The sequence below is a fragment of the Trachemys scripta genome, chromosome 5 (assembly GCF_013100865.1).
Source record: "Trachemys scripta elegans isolate TJP31775 chromosome 5, CAS_Tse_1.0, whole genome shotgun sequence".
NCBI classification, from domain to species: Eukaryota; Metazoa; Chordata; order Testudines; family Emydidae; genus Trachemys; species Trachemys scripta.
This window is the reverse complement of record NC_048302.1, coordinates 120251356-120270482: the sequence shown is the minus strand read 5'-3', so window position 1 is coordinate 120270482 and position 19127 is coordinate 120251356. Positions and strand designations below refer to the sequence as shown.

The following is a 19127-nucleotide window of genomic DNA, read 5'->3' as shown; positions in this document are numbered from 1 at the left end:
CCTGATCAGGGGGCAATTGTTAGTTTGCAAAGGCTGATAAAACTCATGCCACTTGTAACTGCGGAGAGCAAAATTTTTAAGTGACAGAAACAGGTCCAATAAATCTGTCACCAGCTGACTTGGCGGGGGGTAGTGTGCAGTGTGTTTCCCTCTGAAGAGTGCTCAGAAGGGAAGGAATGTGTGAGGCTAGCAATCTGGTTGGTTATGGTTCTGCAATTTTGTGATGTTTAACAATATCCAATACTTTGTTGCTAGGCCTTTTGTGAAGAATTGGAATCCATGATCCAGGAACAGTTTAAGAAAGGAAAAAACCCAACAGGCTTGTTGGCTTTACAGCAGATTGCAGATTTCATGACAACAAATATACCAAATGTCTACCCAGCGGCACCACAAGGTGGAATGGCTGCATTAAACATGAGTGAGTGTACAGAGATCATTTGTGATAAAGAGGTGCCACAACTTGTAATGGGTACTTGAATTATTTTTAAGGAAGTTTTGAAATGAAGGTACAATGTTGTGAACAAGCTGAAATACCAGCCCATTTTGTTTGCAGAGATGCTGTAAAAATAAACAAGCAAATCAGTTAAAGTAACTTGTAAATGCTGGAGTGATATAAAGAATAATTCTTTGTGTATATTGTTTATATCAACAGTTCTGAAACAGTGACTCGGAACCCCAAATTGGGTCATGACCCGGTTTTAATGGGGTCACCAGGGTTGGCATTAGACTTGCTGGGGCCTGTGACTGAAGCCAAAAGTCCAAGCCCCACCACCCAGGGCTGAAGCCGTACTTAGGGCTTCAGCCTTGGGCGACGTGTCTCAGGTCACAGCCCCCACCCACCCAGGGATGAAGCCCTCAAGCTTGGGCTTCAGCTTTGGCCCCGCTGCCGAGGGCGGAGGGGCTCTGTCTTCGGTCCTCCTTCCTGGGGTCATGTAATAATTTTTGTTGTCAGAAGGGGATCGCAGTGCAATGAAGTTTGAGAACCCCTGGTTTATATTAAAGCCCTTTTAAATTAGACATGTTAATTGAAAAATACACTGTCACTAATAAATCTGCAATACAGCTGAATAGTGCTATCTGTATTTAACAAATCTTTACCAAATGGGCAGTCCATGCAAAAATGAAATGCTCATTATCAGAGGTCTAGCTGGTGGAGGCTAGAAAGTATAATTTTTGACTTCTTTGGTTGTTCAATCAACTGTCAGTAGCAGTATAGAAACAGCTACAGTAAATGTGGCAGAATGTTGTTAGACATTAACTGAGATATTAAGCATATGATTTACATATACTTCTTCCTTTTTAGGTCTTGGCATGGTGACACCAGTGAATGACCTTAGAGGGTCAGATTCCATTGCTTATGAGAAAGGGGAGAAGTTATTGCGATGTAAATTAGCAGCTTTCTACAGACTAGCAGATCTCTTTGGGTGGTCTCAGCTTATTTACAATCATATAACAGTGAGTATTGGATCAACACATAGCTAAACAATTGTTCTATAGAGGGATATTTTCCACCTGTTTCCCACTCTCTTATTGATTGCAACAGAAATGAAGTGGTATTGAAAACAGTATAATAGAGAAGAGATTCATCACGGCATGTCAAGAATTAAGAATAGAACAGCTTGGATGTCAGCCAGATTAGCTTGAATAGAGTCTTAAGAGACTGTACACCAAAGTCCTCATGATGAAACACATTTTTTGTTTTTTGTTTTTCAAAGGCTCAAGCATTTAATGTCTTAAGTGGAATGAATAATTTTTATTTACCATTCAGTAGGCAACTTCTTAGGGTTCTTTTTCAATATAATAAAATGTCTATTTTTGTTAATCATTTATTTAAATATTATTGAAAATAATGAAAATGCCTATAGTACAATAGTAACCCTTTCTGAGAATCAGAAACCCCTGGTACATTTGATCTTAGAACACTTAGCTTAACACACTCTGCCAGCTATCTTCATTGTGACTGAGTGAGTAATTACTGGCACTTATAATAATACTTGACAGAATGACTGGCAGCGCAGGGAGATTTCATGAGCCAGATGAGGGGCTAAAATGGGTGTTGTCATTAGAATCACAGCTGTAGTAGGAAATCCAGTCTATTGTCTTCATAACAGAGCTGAATTGTTTATGGATATTCCATATATGAAGTTGTTGTTCTGGCATATTACAGTGGCTGCCCTTAATTATTTTTCAGTTGGTTTAGATGACTAATGTTACTATTTAAATTAATAATGACATTTATTATTACTGATAAGTATTTTCTTGAGTATCTAAAATCAGTGGTGCGCACTTTGTAAAAACAAATAGCTTTTGCCCAGCCATGACACAACCAGTGAGGGTCATAAATAAGGGAAAAGGTTCATTGAAAAGCAACAGTGATGCTAATAAGATCACGTAGTTTCTTGTTAAAGGATATAAACATCTTAATGGTTCTGTTAACAATTTTTTTTATACCTCCCCCATCACTTTGGATAGGTCAGGTGACAGAATTGATACTGGAAGAGAGACTTGAATGAAGTAAAAGGGTGCCTTTCTAAGCATAAAGTTCATAAACATATCCATACCTTCTTTCATGGCTCAGAGTAGGTATAGAGGTAGGTATATAAAGACTGGCATCACTGGTAGAGTAGTGAGGACAAAGGCACATGAAAGGAGCTGCTGGCAAAGATGTAGGGTCTCTGAAACAAGGCTATAAGAAGTTTGGAGTTGATGCATAGTGCAGTGGGGAGCCGGTGAGGTTGCTGACATAGGTATGAAAGATGATTTTGACAGCAGCATTTTGGATGGACTGTAGAGGGCAAGGTTAGCATCAAAAGGTCCCGAGAGAGATTGCAGTATTCAAGGCAAGAGTTGATTCTGACATGGAAGAATGATTTGGCAATAAGCATAGGAAGAAATTTTTAGAAATGTGATTAAAAAGCAACAGTACATCTTCAATGCCTAGATGAAAGGTGAAAAGGAGAGGGAAGGGTTAAATTTTAACCACTCTCCATCCACCCTTTCCCTCATCCTCAAGTTATGAGGAGGATGGTAGTATTATCAACCCTAATGAAAAACGGGCTAGCAGACTGGATTTAAGTGAGAAGCTTCTTGGTTGTGGCCATGTCAAGCTTGAGGTGACAGTGAGCCATCCAAGCTGATGTGCCTCAGTATAAGGAATGATAATAAAACTGTAGTAAAACTATCGAAGGCAAAATTGGCAAGTGTATAAGGGAAATAATGCCAGTGTAAAAATACTAATTGGGTACTTTATTGCAGTAATTAAATACATTTCAGATGGCTGTACAAGCACGGTATGGGAGACGTGAATTTAAATGGTCAGTTGACCCCTTAGCTGCATGTGTTTTGTGACATCATTTCTCAAGGTATGAGGCTCACCTCCCAGAGGAGTCATCCACCTCTTCCAGGGAAGAAACCAAACAAGCCTTTTTTCTCCCTTAATTGCTTTTTGACTTAGGGTCTCTTTGCCAATTTCTGTTTTTACTGAGTATTAAATTAAAAGGAAATATTGGGAAGGAAAAATAATCAGGCTGCCTGTTAGTAAGTTAAGGTTTGTTTTTTTTGTTGTTGTTTTTAAAGAACTGTTTAGAAAGATATTTCTTCAGGTCACTTTTGAAGATGTCTTCCTCGGGTTAGGCCTGGCAGTAATTTAGTAGAGGAGTATTGTGATAATGTGTGAAGAATGTTACGTTTTTGAAGCAGTATGTGTTCAGTACCATCATGCAAGTGTTTTTCTGAACATAATTAAAATAAGCATCCATTTGCTATTGATTGAGTGGAAATAGCTACACAAGCTACTAACTGACAAATGATCTGCAATGATAAGTAATAGTCATGGTGTTAAAGACAGCATTAAGACACTCCATTATGTGCACCGGTGGACTATTAATACATACCTTGTGTGTAAAAGAATTTTTATATATGATCTTCTGTGTTGACAGTTATCTAAAATAACCTCTTCCCTCTAAAGTTAGAGAAGGAAAACTAGTCTCACTATGACCCTCCTCTCCATTTGCCTTTCCATGAAAGATTCCTTTGTGTGAGATAACTTTCTTCCCTTAGTTCCACCAAGTGAGACTGATATGACACCTCACTTTTAGTGACTTGAGTTAGAAATGCCAATTGAAAAGAGTCAGATTTTTGTTGAATATAAATCTGATATACAGTTCTAATTAAATAAATAAATAAATAAAAATGGATGCATCAAAGAGCGGGGGTCTGCACCAAAAATTGATGATGTTAAACTCTATGGAAGCATTGAATTGAATATCTAATACTTTGTCGTTTTGTTTACCTGGAGCATTCACAGGCACAGAGCCCCTCAGCCTGTGAATGCTCCAGGTAAACAAAATGTCCAGGCCCGCTAGAGGCTTGTCCTAATGGGCCAGGAGCCAAAGTTTGCCAACCCCTGAAATGCAGGATCGGCTTATGAAAGGGTCATACAGTTTTTGCTATTTTTATCTAACCATCTTGGGGGGTCGGCTTATAAACGAACGGGCTAATGAACAAGTATATACGGTACTTGTTCTTAGAAGCAGACAACATTGTCTAGTTTTAGGTCATCCTTTTTCGTAGGAAGCCCTGTCTGTGTAAAAAGAATTGGAATTGTGACTGCTCAGTATTGTCTGCAGTTTCAGATTGAGTACCCCTCATTATACTGTTTGCCTTATTCTCAACTGTACTGATGTAAGATAGTAACTGCTGTTCCCACCCTGAGAATGAGAGAGGACTTTCCCAGTGAGCAGCTACTTTAAATAAATCCTAGATTTCCATTTTAAGTACTAAGATGACTACCAAGAATGATACGGTGTAAAAAGCCCAGCCAGAGAGGAACTGCATCTTCAAATAACTGTTAGAAATCTAAAAACTGAATTGTTGACTGCATTGGATCTTAGATTGGCATTTATAGACAATTGATCTCTGGAATAATATTTCCTGACTTTGAACCACATAAAACGCATTTCATTTAATGTAGGGCTGTCGATTAATCGCAGTTAACTCACACGATTTAATCATGATTAAGCGTAGTTTGAATTGCATTGTTAAACAATAGAATACCAATTGAAATTTATTAAATACTTGTGACTGTTTCTCTACATTTTCAAATATATTGATTTCAATTACAACACAGAATACAAAGTATACACTGCTCACTTTGTATTATTATTTTTATTACAGATATTTGCACTGTAAAAATAACAAAGAAACAGTATTTTTCAATTCACCTCATACAAGTACTGTAGTGCAATCTCTTTATCATGAAAGTGTAACTTACAAATATAGATTTTTTTTTTTGTTACATCACTGCACTCAGAAACAAAACAATGCAAAACTTGAGAGCCTACGAATCCACTCAGTCCTACGTCTCATTCAGCCAATCACTAACACAACCAAATTTGTTTATATTCACGGGAGATAATGCTGCTCACTTCTTATTTACCAATGTCACCAGAAAGTGAGAACAGGCTTTCGCATGGGACTTTTGTAGCTGGCATTGCAAGGTATTTACATGCCAGATCTGCTAAACATTCATATGCCACTTCATGCTTTGGCCACCATTCCAGAGGACAGCCTTCCATGCTGATGACACTTGTTAAAAAAATAATGCGTTAATTAAATTTGTGACTGAACTCCTTGGGGGAGAATTGTATGTCTCTGGCTCTATTTTATCTGCATTCTGACACATATTTCATGTTATAGTCTGGGATGATAACTCAGCACCTTGTTCATTTTAAGAACACTTTCCGTGCAGATTTGACAAAACTCAAAGAAGGTACCAATGTGAGATTTATAAAGACAGCTACAGCCCAGAACCAAGGTTTAAGAATCTGAAATGCCTTCCAAAATCTGAAAGGGATGAGGTGTGGATTATGCTTCCAGAAGTCTTAAAAGAGCAACACTCTGATGCGGAAACTACAGAACCCAAACCACCAAAAAAGAAAATCAACCTTCTGCTGGTGGCATCTGACTCAGATGATGAAAATGAACATGCGTTGGGCTGCGCTGCTTTGGATTGTTGTCAAACAGAATCCGTCATCAGTATGAACTCTCTCGAATATTGGTTGAAGCATGAAGGGACATATGAATCTTTAGCACATCTGGGATGTAAATATCTTGCAACGCTGGCTACAACAGTGCCATGAGATCACCTATTCTCGCTTTCAGGTGACATTGTGAACAAGAAGCGGGCAGCATTATCTCCTGCAAATGTAAACATATTTGTTTGTCTGAGGAATTGGCTGAACAAGAAATAGGACATAGTGGACTTGTAGGCTCTAAAGTTTTACATTGTTTTATTTCTGAATGCAGTTATTTTTTGTACATAATTCTACAGTTGTAAGTTTAACTTTCATGATAAAGAGTTTGCACTATAGTACTTGTATTAGGTGAATTGAAAACTACTATATCTTTTGTTTTTTACAGTGCAAATATTGTAATCAAAATAAATATAAAGTGAGCACTGTACACTTTGTATTCTGTGTTGTAATTGAAATCAGTATATTTTGAAAATGTAGAAAATGCCCAAAAATTTAAATAACTAGTATTCTATTATTAACAGCGCGATTGATCACTATTCATTTTTTTAATTGTGCGATTAATCGCGATTAATTTTTTTAATTGCTTGAAAGCTCTAATTTAATGTTATACATCAGTGATATGCAGACCTCAGTGTTCAAGAGCCGAATTAGTGATCAACGTTACCCAAAAGAGCGACAGCAGTGTGACTTCATTGTTTCATTTACTGTGTTTGTGTGTGTGTGTGTGTGTGTGTGTGTAAGTAATATTCTCATAGCAAAATGACCAAGTATTATTATTTTATCAACTACAGTTGGTTAATAACATAGTAAAAGCATCCTGATTGGTTAATAATTAAATCACACAGTGTTTTAATAGCATGTGCTGCAAAGAGCTACTGGAGACACATTAAAGAGCCACTTGCAGCTTGTGGGTCTCAGTGTGAGTATCACTGTTATACGTGGTAAATAGACCTGAGAAAGTATCAGGTTGTTAGATCCTAATCAAATTCATTAATTAAAAAAGGAATGTGGGTTAATGGTAGAAGAGGAGATAAGAAAAGAATCATCCATTTCGTTTCATAAAACTACTAATGGATCATTTAGATCGAGGTTTGAGGTTGTCTATGGGACTACGAAAAAACGTCCTATTCTTCTTCGAGTGCTTGCTCATATCCATTCCATTAGGTGTGCGCGCGCCGCGTGCACGATCGTCGGAAGATTTTCTACCCTAGCAACACCGGCGGGTCGGCTGTGGAGCCCCCTAGAGTGGCGCCTTCATGGCGCTGAATATATACCCCAGCCGACCCGGCGCCCCCTCAGTTCCTTCTTACCGCCCCTGACGGTCGTTGGAACTGTGGAGCGCGGCATAGCTGTCCTCCACTCTCCCTAGCTTTGTTTGTTGTTCATAGTTGTAGTTATAGTTATAGTTATAGTTCTAGCGTTTGTAGTTAAATAGTTAGTAGTTTCAAAGTTGTTTTAGTTGTTATAATAGTCCAGGGGACTAAGGGGGTCGTCTCCCCCTTTCTCCCCCGGCCGCGGGCCCGGGCTCATGCCCAAAGCTCCTGGCTTCAAGCAGTGCGCCTCCTGCGCTAAACCTATGCCCAGGAGCGACCCGCACGACTCTTGTCTGAAGTGCCTGGGAGAGTCCCATCAAACAGATAAGTGCAAGATCTGTAAGGCCTTCAGACCAAGGACCAAGAAGTAGCGGGACTTTCGGCTCCGGCAACTCCTGATGGAGGCGGCACTTAGTCCGGACGCTCCATCTACAAGTCAGGCCCCGGCACCTAGCGCCTCGGTGCGCAGTGCCCCGGCGGCACCGGCCATGACGACCACGCGAGTGGTGTCGGACAAGCCTCCCCGGCACCGGACCTCGTCGGCACCGCAAGCACAGCAAGTGCCTCGACGCCGGTCATTATCCCCGGGGCATAAAAAAGCCCATAAGACGGGGACCTCCGCGCCGAAGACGCCGGCTCCCCCAGTGTCGGGGGTAGAGCCACGTCCGCCGGTGGAGCACCGGAAACAGGTGCCTCCAGCACCGTCGACTCCGGCGCCGAGGCCGTTGAGTCCGGTGCAGATAGCGTCTCCACCGAGGCCGGCGGTGATACAATGCCTCCCGTCGACTCCAGAGACCTTCACGGCGGCGAGAGACTTAATAGCTCTCACGGAGCCGGCACCGCCTCAACCACCGGCACCGACGGCACCGTTGACTCGCCCGGTCCAGTCGAGAGGGAAACCTGCACTGATGCGCCCTCCATCGCAAGGGCTGGAACCTCGGTACCGACCCAGGTCCCGAAGCAGGTCCCCACGCCGCTCGCAGTCCCGGCACCGAATATCGCCTCGGCACCGGTCGTACTCGCGGCCAAGATCTTCTTCGCGGCACCGCTCTACGTCTCGGCACCGCTATGATCGTCGGCACGGATCAACGTCGAGACGTAGTTCTCGGCACCGCTACGGTCGACGCTCGACGTCGAGAGGCCGCTCCCGGCACCGGGCATACTCCAGGTCCTCGTCGAGGTCCAGATCTGACTCCCGGCACCAACGAGGTCATCGGCACCGGTCGCGGTCCCGGCACCGATCGCCGGCACCGCGTAGAGATAGATCATCTCCGGACCGGCACCGTGCGGCACCGCAGCCCACGGGAATCGTCTCGACGCTCTCGGCACCGCCGTGGCCATCGAGATCGGTGTCCCACTCCTCGGAGGACCTCTCGAGATCGGCATATCCCCCTCAAGGGCAAGCCGAGGAACAGGACTTGGGCCATTGGCGGGAGATGACAGAGGACCATTCTCATGGCCCATCTCACTGGTCGTTCTGGACCCCGTGGGCGTACCATCAGGAGCAAGGGGCTCCAATACCCTCGACCTCTCGCTCGGGTCACTCCGTTAGAAGGGCCCCGGAGTCCACCATCTCTCGGCCTCCGCCAGGAGACATGGAGGCTTCCGTGTCCGCACCGCCTGACGCCCTGGACCCAGGCGCAGGTGATGCTCCGGCCCAGGAACAGGGAGACCAGGACCAGCCCTTGGATCCTGTTCCACCGGAGGCATCTTCCTCTTCTTCGCCGGACGAGGCAGTGGCGGGCACATCGTGCACGGGCCCACCTCCAATAGATCTTCGGGCTCACCAGGATCTTCTGCGCAGGATGGCCCGTAATATGGACCTGCAGGCGGAGGAGGTAGTGGAGGTGCACGACCCGATAGTGAATATCCTCGGAGCGGATGCCCCATCGAGGGTAGCGTTACCCCTGATCCGCACGATACAAAACAATGCGGATACGATATGGCAAACTCCTGCCTCTATCCCACCCACAGCGAGAGGGGTGGAACGGAAATACTTTGTCCCGTCGAAGGACTTACGGGTACTTGTATACCCACCCCCAACCGTGTTCACTGGTGGTGGCATCAGTGAACGCACGAGAGCGCCACGGCCAGCAGGCTGCAGCGCCTAAATCAAAAGAGGCTAAACGGCTCGATTTGTTTGGCCGTAAGGTTTACTCAGCCGGAGGGCTGCAACTTAGAGCGGCAAACCAACAGGCACTACTGAGCCGCTACAATTTTAACTCCTGGAACTCCATGGGGAAGTTTAAGGAGTTGATTCCCCAAGAGTCCAGGGAAGAGTTTGGAGCCATGGTAGAGGAGGGTAAGAAGGTGGCTCGGACCTCCTTGCAGGCCTCCTTGGACATAGCAGACTCGGCTGCGAGGACCATGGCTTCGGGTATCGCTATGCGGAGGATCTCCTGGCTTCAAGTTTCGGGTTTGCCTCCGGAGCTGCAGCAAACCCTACAAGATCTGCCCTTTGAGGGACATGGTTTGTTCTCAGACAAGACGGACTCTCGCCTGCAGAGCCTCAAGGACTCGAGAACAATCATGCGCTCCCTGGGGATGCATGTTGTGGGCCCTCAGCGCAGACCATTTAGGCCGCAGCCTCAGCGCTTCTACCCCCCCCCCCGCCTCGTCAGAGACAAGACTCGGCCCGGAGGCGAGGGCGAGGTGGTAGGAGAAGGTGGACCGGCCCTCAACCCGGCCAGAACCAGGGGCCACCTAGACCACCTTCAGGCCCCAGACAAAACTTTTGAAGGTGCGGTCGAGGACGGCGCACCAGTCATCCCCCAGGATCCAGCCCCCTCCTTTCGGGATCGTCTCTCCCACTTCCACCGTGCTTGGTCCCTTATAACTTCGGACCGTTGGGTCCTCCGCACGGTGGAAAGGGGATACACTATCCAGTTTTCTTCTATCCCCCCCTCCCACCCCCCTTCCCCGTCCCTCTTCAGGGACCCTTCTCACGAGCAACTTCTTATACAGGAGGTTTCTACGCTCCTGGCCATGGGGGCCATAGAGGAGGTTCCGATAGAGTTAAGGGGCAGGGGATTTTATTCCCGTTACTTCCTGATCCCCAAATCCAAAGGAGGTCTGCGGCCCATCTTGGACTTGCGCGGACTCAACAAATTCGTAGTAAAGTTGAAGTTCCGCATGGTCTCTTTGGGGGCCATTATCCCTTCCCTCGATCCTGGAGACTGGTTCGCCGCCCTCGACATGAAAGACGCTTACTTTCATATCGCAATTTACCCGCCTCACAGACGCTTCCTGCGATTCGTGGTAAACACGGTGCACTACCAATTTGCAGTCCTTCCCTTCGGCCTATCCTCGGCCCCAAGAGTGTTCACGAAATGTATGGCTGTCGTGGCAGCGTACCTTCGTCGGCAAGGGATACAGGTGTTCCCGTACCTAGACGACTGGCTGGTGCGCGGTCGCACCAAGGAGCAAGTTCAAGCTCACGTCCACAGAATAGTGCACACATTCAACGAGTTGGGCATCCTACTCAACAAGGACAAATCCACTCTAGAACCTACCCAGAGAATAGAATTCATCGGCGCAGTTCTAGACTCCAGGCGTGCACAAGCCATCCTGCCAGACAATCGCTTTGGCACCATCACGAACCTCATTCAAGGGCTCAAGGCCTTCCCAACTACCACGGTGAGGTCGTACCTTACCCTGCTGGGTCACATGGCTTCCTGCACGTACGTAACCAGGCATGCCAGACTTCGGCTTCGCCCACTTCAAACCTGGGTGTCATCAATATACCGTCCACATCGGGACAGCCTGAATATGGTGGTCACGGTCCCGAACTCGGTCCTGGCCTCCCTCACCTGGTGGCTAGATCACAATGTGGTCTGCGAGGGGATGCCATTTCACGCCCCACAACCCTCTCTGCACCTGGTCACAGACGCGTCATCTCTGGGTTGGGGCGCCCATCTCAACGAACACCATACCCAAGGCCTGTGGACTGCACCCCAGTTAGCCCTGCACATCAATGTTCGGGAACTGATGGCGGTGCGCCTGGCGTGCCAGGCATTCCTCAATCTCCTACGTGGCCGTTGTGTGTTAGTTCTCATCGACAACACCATGGCCATGTTTTACATCAACAAGCAAGGAGGAGCACGTTCGTCAATTCTATGCCAAGAGGCCATTCGCCTGTGGGACTTCTGCATCGCCCACTCAATTCATCTCACGGCATCGTTCCTCCCTGGAGTCCAGAACACTCTAGCGGACCGACTCAGCAGGTCCTTCCAGACGCACGAGTGGTCTATCCGTCCGGACATCATACATTCCATCTTCCAGAAGTGGGGGTTTCCCCAGATAGACCTGTTTGCATCTCGAGACAACAGGAAGTGCCACGTGTTCTGCTCCCTACAAGGTCGAGCTCCGGGCTCCCTCTCGGATGCGTTTCTCCTTCCCTGGAAAGACCACCTGTTTTATGCCTTCCCTCCGTTTCCTCTGGTCCACAAGGTACTGCTCAAATTGCGCAGAGACCAGGCACAGGTAATTCTGATCGCTCCAGCGTGGCCGAGACAACATTGGTACACCACACTGTTGGAACTCTCGGTTCAGACACCGATCCCGCTTCCATTATGTCCGGATCTCATATCTCAGGACCACGGTCGGCTGCGTCACCCCGACCTGCAATCACTCCACCTCACAGCGTGGCTGCTCCATGGTTCACCCAGGCAGAGCAGCAGTGCTCGCACTCTGTCCAACAGATTCTGCTGAGCAGTAGGAAGCCCTCAACACGAACCACATACTTGGCCAAGTGGAAGCGGTTCTCCTGTTGGTGCGAACAACGAGCCACGTCCCCGTTGCAGGCACCCATTCCTCTCATATTGGAATATCTCCTCTCCCTAAAACAGCAAGGGTTGGCGATATCTTCAATCAGAGTTCACCTGGCTGCTATATCAGCCTTTCACCCGGGGGAACTCGCGTCCTCGGTATTCTCTAACCCGATGGTCGTTAGATTCCTCAAGGGCTTAGACCGGACGTACCCACAACAGCGTCAGCCCGTCCCGACGTGGGACCTTAATCTGGTTCTCTCCAAACTCACAGGTCCTCCATTCGAACCACTAGCCACCTGTTCACTTTTGTACCTGTCCTGGAAGACAGCCTTCCTCGTAGCCATCACCTCAGCAAGGCGAGTTTCTGAACTCAGGGCACTTACATCCGAGCCCCCTTATACAGTTTTCCATAAGGATAAAGTGCAGCTTCGTCCACATCCTGCCTTTCTCCCTAAGGTGGTTTCTCCATTTCATATCAACCAGGACATATTTCTCCCGGTCTTTTATCCCAAACCACATGCCACTCGCCAGGATCAACGTTTGCATTCCCTGGACGTAAGAAGGGCCCTGGCCTTCTATATTGACCGCACAAAGCACTTTAGAAAGACGACGCAACTCTTCGTTGCAGTGGCCGACCGAATGAAAGGCTCACCGGTCTCCTCACAACGCCTATCCTCCTGGATTACGTCTTGCATCCGGACTTGCTATGACCTGGCAGGTGTCTCAGCACCGCACCTCACCGCTCACTCCACGAGGGTCCAAGCTTCCTCGACTGCTTTCCTGGCACATGTTCCAATCCAGGACATTTGTAGAGCGGCGGTTTGGTCATCAGTCCACACATTTACAGCTCACTATGCACTAGTGCAGCAGTCCAGAGACGATGCTGCTTTCGGATCAGCGGTTTTGCACACAGCAATGTCTCACTCCGACCCCACCACCTAAGTTGGGCTTGGGAGTCACCTAATGGAATGGATATGAGCAAGCACTCGAAGAAGAAAAGACGGTTACTCACCGTTGTAACTGTTGTTCTTCGAGATGTGTTGCTCATATCCATTCCAAACCCGCCCCCCGTCCCCACTGTCGGAGTAGCCGGCAAGAAGGAACTGAGGGGGCGCCGGGTCGGCTGGGGTATATATTCAGCGCCATGAAGGCGCCACTCTAGGGGGCTCCACAGCCGACCCGCCGGTGTTGCTAGGGTAGAAAATCTTCCGACGATCGTGCACGCGGCGCGCGCACACCTAATGGAATGGATATGAGCAACACATCTCGAAGAACAACAGTTACAACGGTGAGTAACCGTCTTTTTTGATCTCTGGTACAAGGGTGTGCACAAATAATCCATTGCTTTTGCTGATGTGTGCAGTTAAGCTAGTAGCACATCTTAAAGCGTCCTTTGATTTATTTTACACTGTGGTATAAGTTATAATACTGCAATAGCATCTGGAGGCCATAGCTACTTTGTGCACGGCACTCTAAAAACATAACAAAAATATGGTTCCTGCCCTAAACAGTTTACAAACTACAAATTAATTTTGAGTTATGAACGCCATCATCTGTGTGTTAAACCTTGAGCTAAACATTGCTATGTAAAAAGGATAGTTGGTGGAGAGCCCCCAGGCATGCTACCCTCCCCAGCACCATCAAAAGTCATTTACTTAAAGGGTTCATCCCACCCAGGTCAAGATGTTCAAACCCTTTAGTTGGATTGCTTAAATTTCCACAAGTTTTCTGCTTCAGAATCCTACATTCCGTATAGCAAACAGAGGTTTTTCTAGGACACTAACACTATGGGTGACAATATTGCTTCTCCAAAACTGTGCTTTCCGTAGGGCATTAGGGAACCATTAGGTTGTTATCAGTCCTTCATTATTGTAGGATCTGAGCACCCCGTTGGTGTTTTACTTACATCTTGGTCTTCCATCAGCCTGAGAGACTGTAGCCTGGGCCTCCCTGAGGCCTTATTAAACATGGGCTATTAGCAAGTGTACTATGGTTTAATAAATTATGTCAATTATAGTGGATCTGGGATGACTGTTAGTTTATGCTTCTGGAATATGTACATCTCCCGTGTTCAACAACTCTCTTGTAATTTTATTGTATGGCATATTTCCTAGGGCTTACAAAACAGAACTTGAATTTAAAATATTACATTTTTTTTTTGGTAAAGGTTTAGCTTTTACTCTTGTTGTATTTTTAGGCCAGAGTAAGTTCTGAGCAAGAGCACTTCCTGATTGTACCTTTTGGACTTCTTTATAGTGAGGTTTCTGCATCCAGTTTGGTAAGTGCTAGTTTCTATTTCTGTACCAAGAGAACATGGATATAAACCTCTAAATTCTGTCTAGCATATATGTATGTTAAACTTAGATAACCATGTTTTAGAAAATACTACAAGTTATTTTCTGCTGCAGTCTCATGGCCAGAACAGTTTTGCTGCATGTTTTTTTAAAGAGTTTGACTGATTTCAGTATCCTTCATGCTGGAAGTAAAATACTTCTCTTTTAATGGACATAAAATTTCAGATTGTAATTTGAGTATAAACTCTTGGTCCTTAGTTTTTTTCATATACTAAAATAAATCTACATTATCCTAAATTTTAATTTGAGGTATTAATTACATAAAAACTGCACAAGACTGAGAATGGAGAATTCTTGAGTTCTAGTCCTTTCTCCAACATTAATTTTGTCTGTTACCTTGGGCAATTTCTGTAATCTCTCTTCCTCAGTTTCTTCATGTACTTACAGTACCTGTTTTGTAGGTTAATATATATTTATAGTTTTAATGATTTTGCAGTGATTTCACGACATGAAGTGCTAAGTATTCCTTTGCTGCCTTTAATTCTGGATTACAGAAAGACAATAGATTTGGATTAACCAAGTATATTCTCTTTTCCAGATCTTGTTGAAAATAAATAGTAGTGCATAATAACAGGCCTACACCTAGGGCAATGGGACTGTGGTGACAGATAGCCGAAAAATCAAGTTGGCACAGTTGTGTCAAAGGTTATAATTTTGTTTTTGTCATGTGACTTTCAGATATTGTTTGTGGGAGGGTAGTGTTATGAAGCCTCCTCTGCAACTAAAAATCTCTTTAAATAAATAAATAAAATAAAGCCTAGTGATGCAAGACTGCTACTTCTCATCAAGCTCAAGGAAGATCCAGCAGTGACTCAGAGGCTTGCATACCGCAGCACCCCTCAAAAGGACATAAAGCCATGGTACTATCCATGGCAATGCTGAAATAATTTAGCATTAAGACTAATTCATTACTTATGCCTGTAGTGGCCGCAGATCCCCAAACTAGATGTCTTAGTCCTCTCTGACACTATTTTGGGAAACTGCATAGTTCTGTCTAAACTGGTGTTAGTATGGCTTGAGAACAGGATAAAGGAGAAAAGAGGGAAAATAACTGAACTCTGTATATTATTGTCTGCAACAATTAAAGAAAATCAAGACATTACCTGTAAGACTGAATTTCTGGAAAACCAAGCATTCAATACAAATCTGTAGCTAGGGGGTGTCCCAATAAGCCTAGAGGGCAAGAATTTAGTTGCATTTCTTAATCAATTAGTATCTAAGGTTCTTAAAATTAAACACTGATGATGGTCCAATTTACATATAAAGAGTCTACAGTCTTTCAAAGACAGCTTTAGTTGCCAATCAAAGACCAAAGTAAAGTATTCTATACATAGTCTCAAGATTTATTGACAACCTGTAGATACTTGTTTGCAGCCAGAAAGGAAAAAGAAATCAAGTATAAAAAGGATCAGATTTCTTTCTTTCTAGATTTGGGATTAATCAATGAGGAAAAAGAGGGGCCTGAATAACATTCCAGGAGCTGAATGTTAAGGGAACCTTATTATTAGCAGCTAAAAAAAGTGACCTGAAAAGAAATAGGCAAAGAAGTGAGCTTGTACTCTTTCTTGCTGCATTATGATGCATAAAAGAGGACTGAAAGGTTTTGTGTTAGTTTCCTAAAAGGCTTTTTCTCCTTGCTTGTTTTTTTACATTAGTAATTCAGGCCGTGTCTAGGCTGAAAGACACTCTGATCAGTGAAGAACTAGTGGAAATGTCATCACAAGAATCAAGGGAGTGAAAGTTGAACAATGTAGAGGGGGGGAATAATTTGTTTATACAATTGCTTGTTGATGGATTTGATTTCTTACAAAAGAGCAATGATATAGAAAGCTCATTTGGAGACCAATTCTACAGCTGTTTAAAATATATTGATCTTAAAGCTTAATATTGTTGCTGTTAATGACATTGGTTTATATACGTTTATATATAACATACTGTTATGTAGTATGATATTGTTAAAATACAATAATATAATTTTTAAAACTGCTATAGGAAGATGCTGAATTAAATACATTTGGGACAACAATAACTTATAAAACTTTTTATTACAATGTTTTCTTATATTGTCAGGTTAAAATCAATATTCAAGGAGATATAGTTGATCGTGGAAGCACTAACCTGGGAGTAAACCAAGCTGGTTTTACGTTGCACTCTGCAATTTATGCTGCTCGACCTGATGTTAAATGCATTGTTCATATCCATACACCAGCAGGGGCAGCGGTAAGCAGTTCCTCTTACTGTAGATTTTAAGAGAAGTGTAGCTGGTCCCAAGTAGTCATATAATTACTTTGTAGTTTAAGGGCTTGATCCCCTGAAACCAGTATTCTAATGAGGAGTCCTATTTGAAGTCAAATTAGTTAATGAGCGTGTGAGTATTCCTGCCTTGTGAGTGCTTGCAAAATTGGGCCGTACTGTAGAAATTGACACTATCTGTGCTAATGTTGTTTATGAATATGAAATCTTGGATCAATATTTAGAAATAACACTAGACAAATGGCAAATTTCAGATTGTAATAGAACCTTTTCAGTCAATGGGTCATAACAAGGTAAAGTGTCCTCCAGTGGCCCAGTAAGGCACACTTTGTAATATTTTCTGCATATATATGCTATGTATTGGAGTACTTGTGTCCTATCTACATTTTGTTCTGGTAGCACATCTGTAACTGATTCACAGCACAAGTAGCAGCATTGATCTCAAACAGTGGGCTTTGTGATGACCATGTTGACTTGTAGATCCCTGTTTTTATCCATCTCCAAGAACAACTAGTTATAAATCATTATCAATTCCACCTCAGAAGCTTTTTTAGGAGCCAACCCAGTGACTGAGTTTCAAATATTCAGGAAATTGCTTTATTGCAGTTCTTATTTTGATATTTTTCTTATTAAATTGATTCAGAACAGCAATAAAATGATTTTAAGGTGGATAACAAGACCCAAATTGAGTAAGTTCCAAATTTTGGATCATATTCTGAGGATTTTAAGCTATAAAAATGATTGTTGTTTTTAACCATGATTTTGTGTAATAAGCTGCAGGAAAGTTTGTCACTTATAATCTTATATTTTAAAATATTCACTTAAAAGAGAGTATGAATTAAGGGTAAGAGGCTGATTTTCTAAATCTTTTCACATTTCTGTCTTGTCTTCTGACCAATCTTCAGTTCTCCTGCTTTTAAATGTCTCAGTTGTATTTAAATATTAACAATGAAATTTCACCCTCCACTTCACTCATTAGTGTATATAATGTATACCAATGACTTCTTGTTTTTATTTACTTCTCTCTCAAAATCTACTATTCTGTTTCTCAGGTTTCTGCAATGAAGTGTGGTCTCTTGCCAATTTCACCAGAAGCACTCTCTCTTGGAGAAGTGGCCTATCATGACTACCATGGTATTCTGGTTGACGATGAAGAAAAAGTGTTAATTCAGAAAAACTTGGGACCTAAAAGCAAGGTCAGTTATTCCATACATAGGTCAATATTAAAAGAAAATAGCGATTTTTTTTTTTTAATTGGAAATGGGAAGGAAGGGAGGTATGTTTGTTTAGTTCTTGGCAGGTAGGTTTCTTGTAGCAGCTCATATTCCTTGCAATGTCTATTTCTTCTAGGTCCTTATTCTCAGAAACCATGGCTTGGTATCAGTTGGGGAGACCGTTGAAGAGGCTTTCTACTATATTCATAATCTAGTAGTTGCCTGTGAGATTCAAGTAAGAATCTTAATATATTATATAATAAATCTGCTATCTATAGCAACATGATACATAACCTTCAAACAGATGGATAGTTGAATGATTAAGAAGTGACAGTTTCAATCTAAACTAAAATGTGGTTTAATTATTTTTAAGGTACGTACCCTGGCCAGTGCAGGTGGGCCTGACAACTTAGTGCTGTTAGACCCTGGAAAATACAAAGCCAAATCTCGTTCTCCTGAGTCTCCAGCAGCTGAGGGTACTGTATCCCATCCAAAATGGCAGATTGGAGAGCAGGAGTTTGAAGCCCTTATGCGAATGCTTGATAATCTGGTAAAGCAAATAACATCATATCTAATGAGTTTTTATATGATGAATGCAAAGTTCTTTCTTAAGTGCTATGAAGAAACTAAGATTTTTTTCAGGTTTTTTTGATCATGTTTTACTTTTTTTTTTTATTTGCTGACAAATTTGATTCTTGAGATTCCAAAATACTAAGTTTTTCTTAGGTTAGCGTCTAGGCTATAATGTGAAAAAAGAACCATGTAGGTTAATTCATTTATTAATCTTTAATCTAAGTATTTAAAGCTTCCATGTAAGATAGAATAGTCAGTTACGGCCTGATTCAAAGCCCACTAAAGTCAGTGGAAAGACTCTTCTTGCTGTCAGAGGGCTTTGGATCAGGCCTTAATGTTCAGACTCACTAGGTTCTGTACCTCTTGTAATACAGACTGGTTCCTTTTGTTAGTTGTGATTGTGGTGCATGCAGCCTCTCCAGATAATAACATGCAGCCCTTTCCTCCTTACCCCTTCACAAAAAGGTGGAGTCTAAAGGTAAACTTGGACTTCTCGGGATGTCACATTGTTAGAGGGGTCTTTGCGTATTAACACAGAATGATGGTCCATATGGCTCCATTGATAGAACATTTGTCTGAGGGTCATAGGTTAAAGTCTACACGATCATTCTGAATA

At 43.5% G+C, this 19127-nt stretch overlaps 1 protein-coding gene across 17 annotated transcripts in view; it reads left to right on the top strand.

Moving 5' to 3' along the window:
- ADD1 (adducin 1) overlaps positions 1-19127 on the top strand; it is a 117724-nt gene that overhangs the window by 57646 nt on the left and 40951 nt on the right. For all 17 annotated transcript variants that reach the window (XM_034771444.1, XM_034771438.1, XM_034771442.1 and 14 more), the window contains exons 3-9: positions 256-418; positions 1304-1455; positions 14315-14395; positions 16542-16691; positions 17777-17920; positions 18075-18173; positions 18312-18488. In XM_034771444.1, the coding sequence (XP_034627335.1) occupies positions 256-418; positions 1304-1455; positions 14315-14395; positions 16542-16691; positions 17777-17920; positions 18075-18173; positions 18312-18488 (966 nt within the window). The remainder of the gene's footprint in view (positions 1-255; positions 419-1303; positions 1456-14314; positions 14396-16541; positions 16692-17776; positions 17921-18074; positions 18174-18311; positions 18489-19127) is intronic.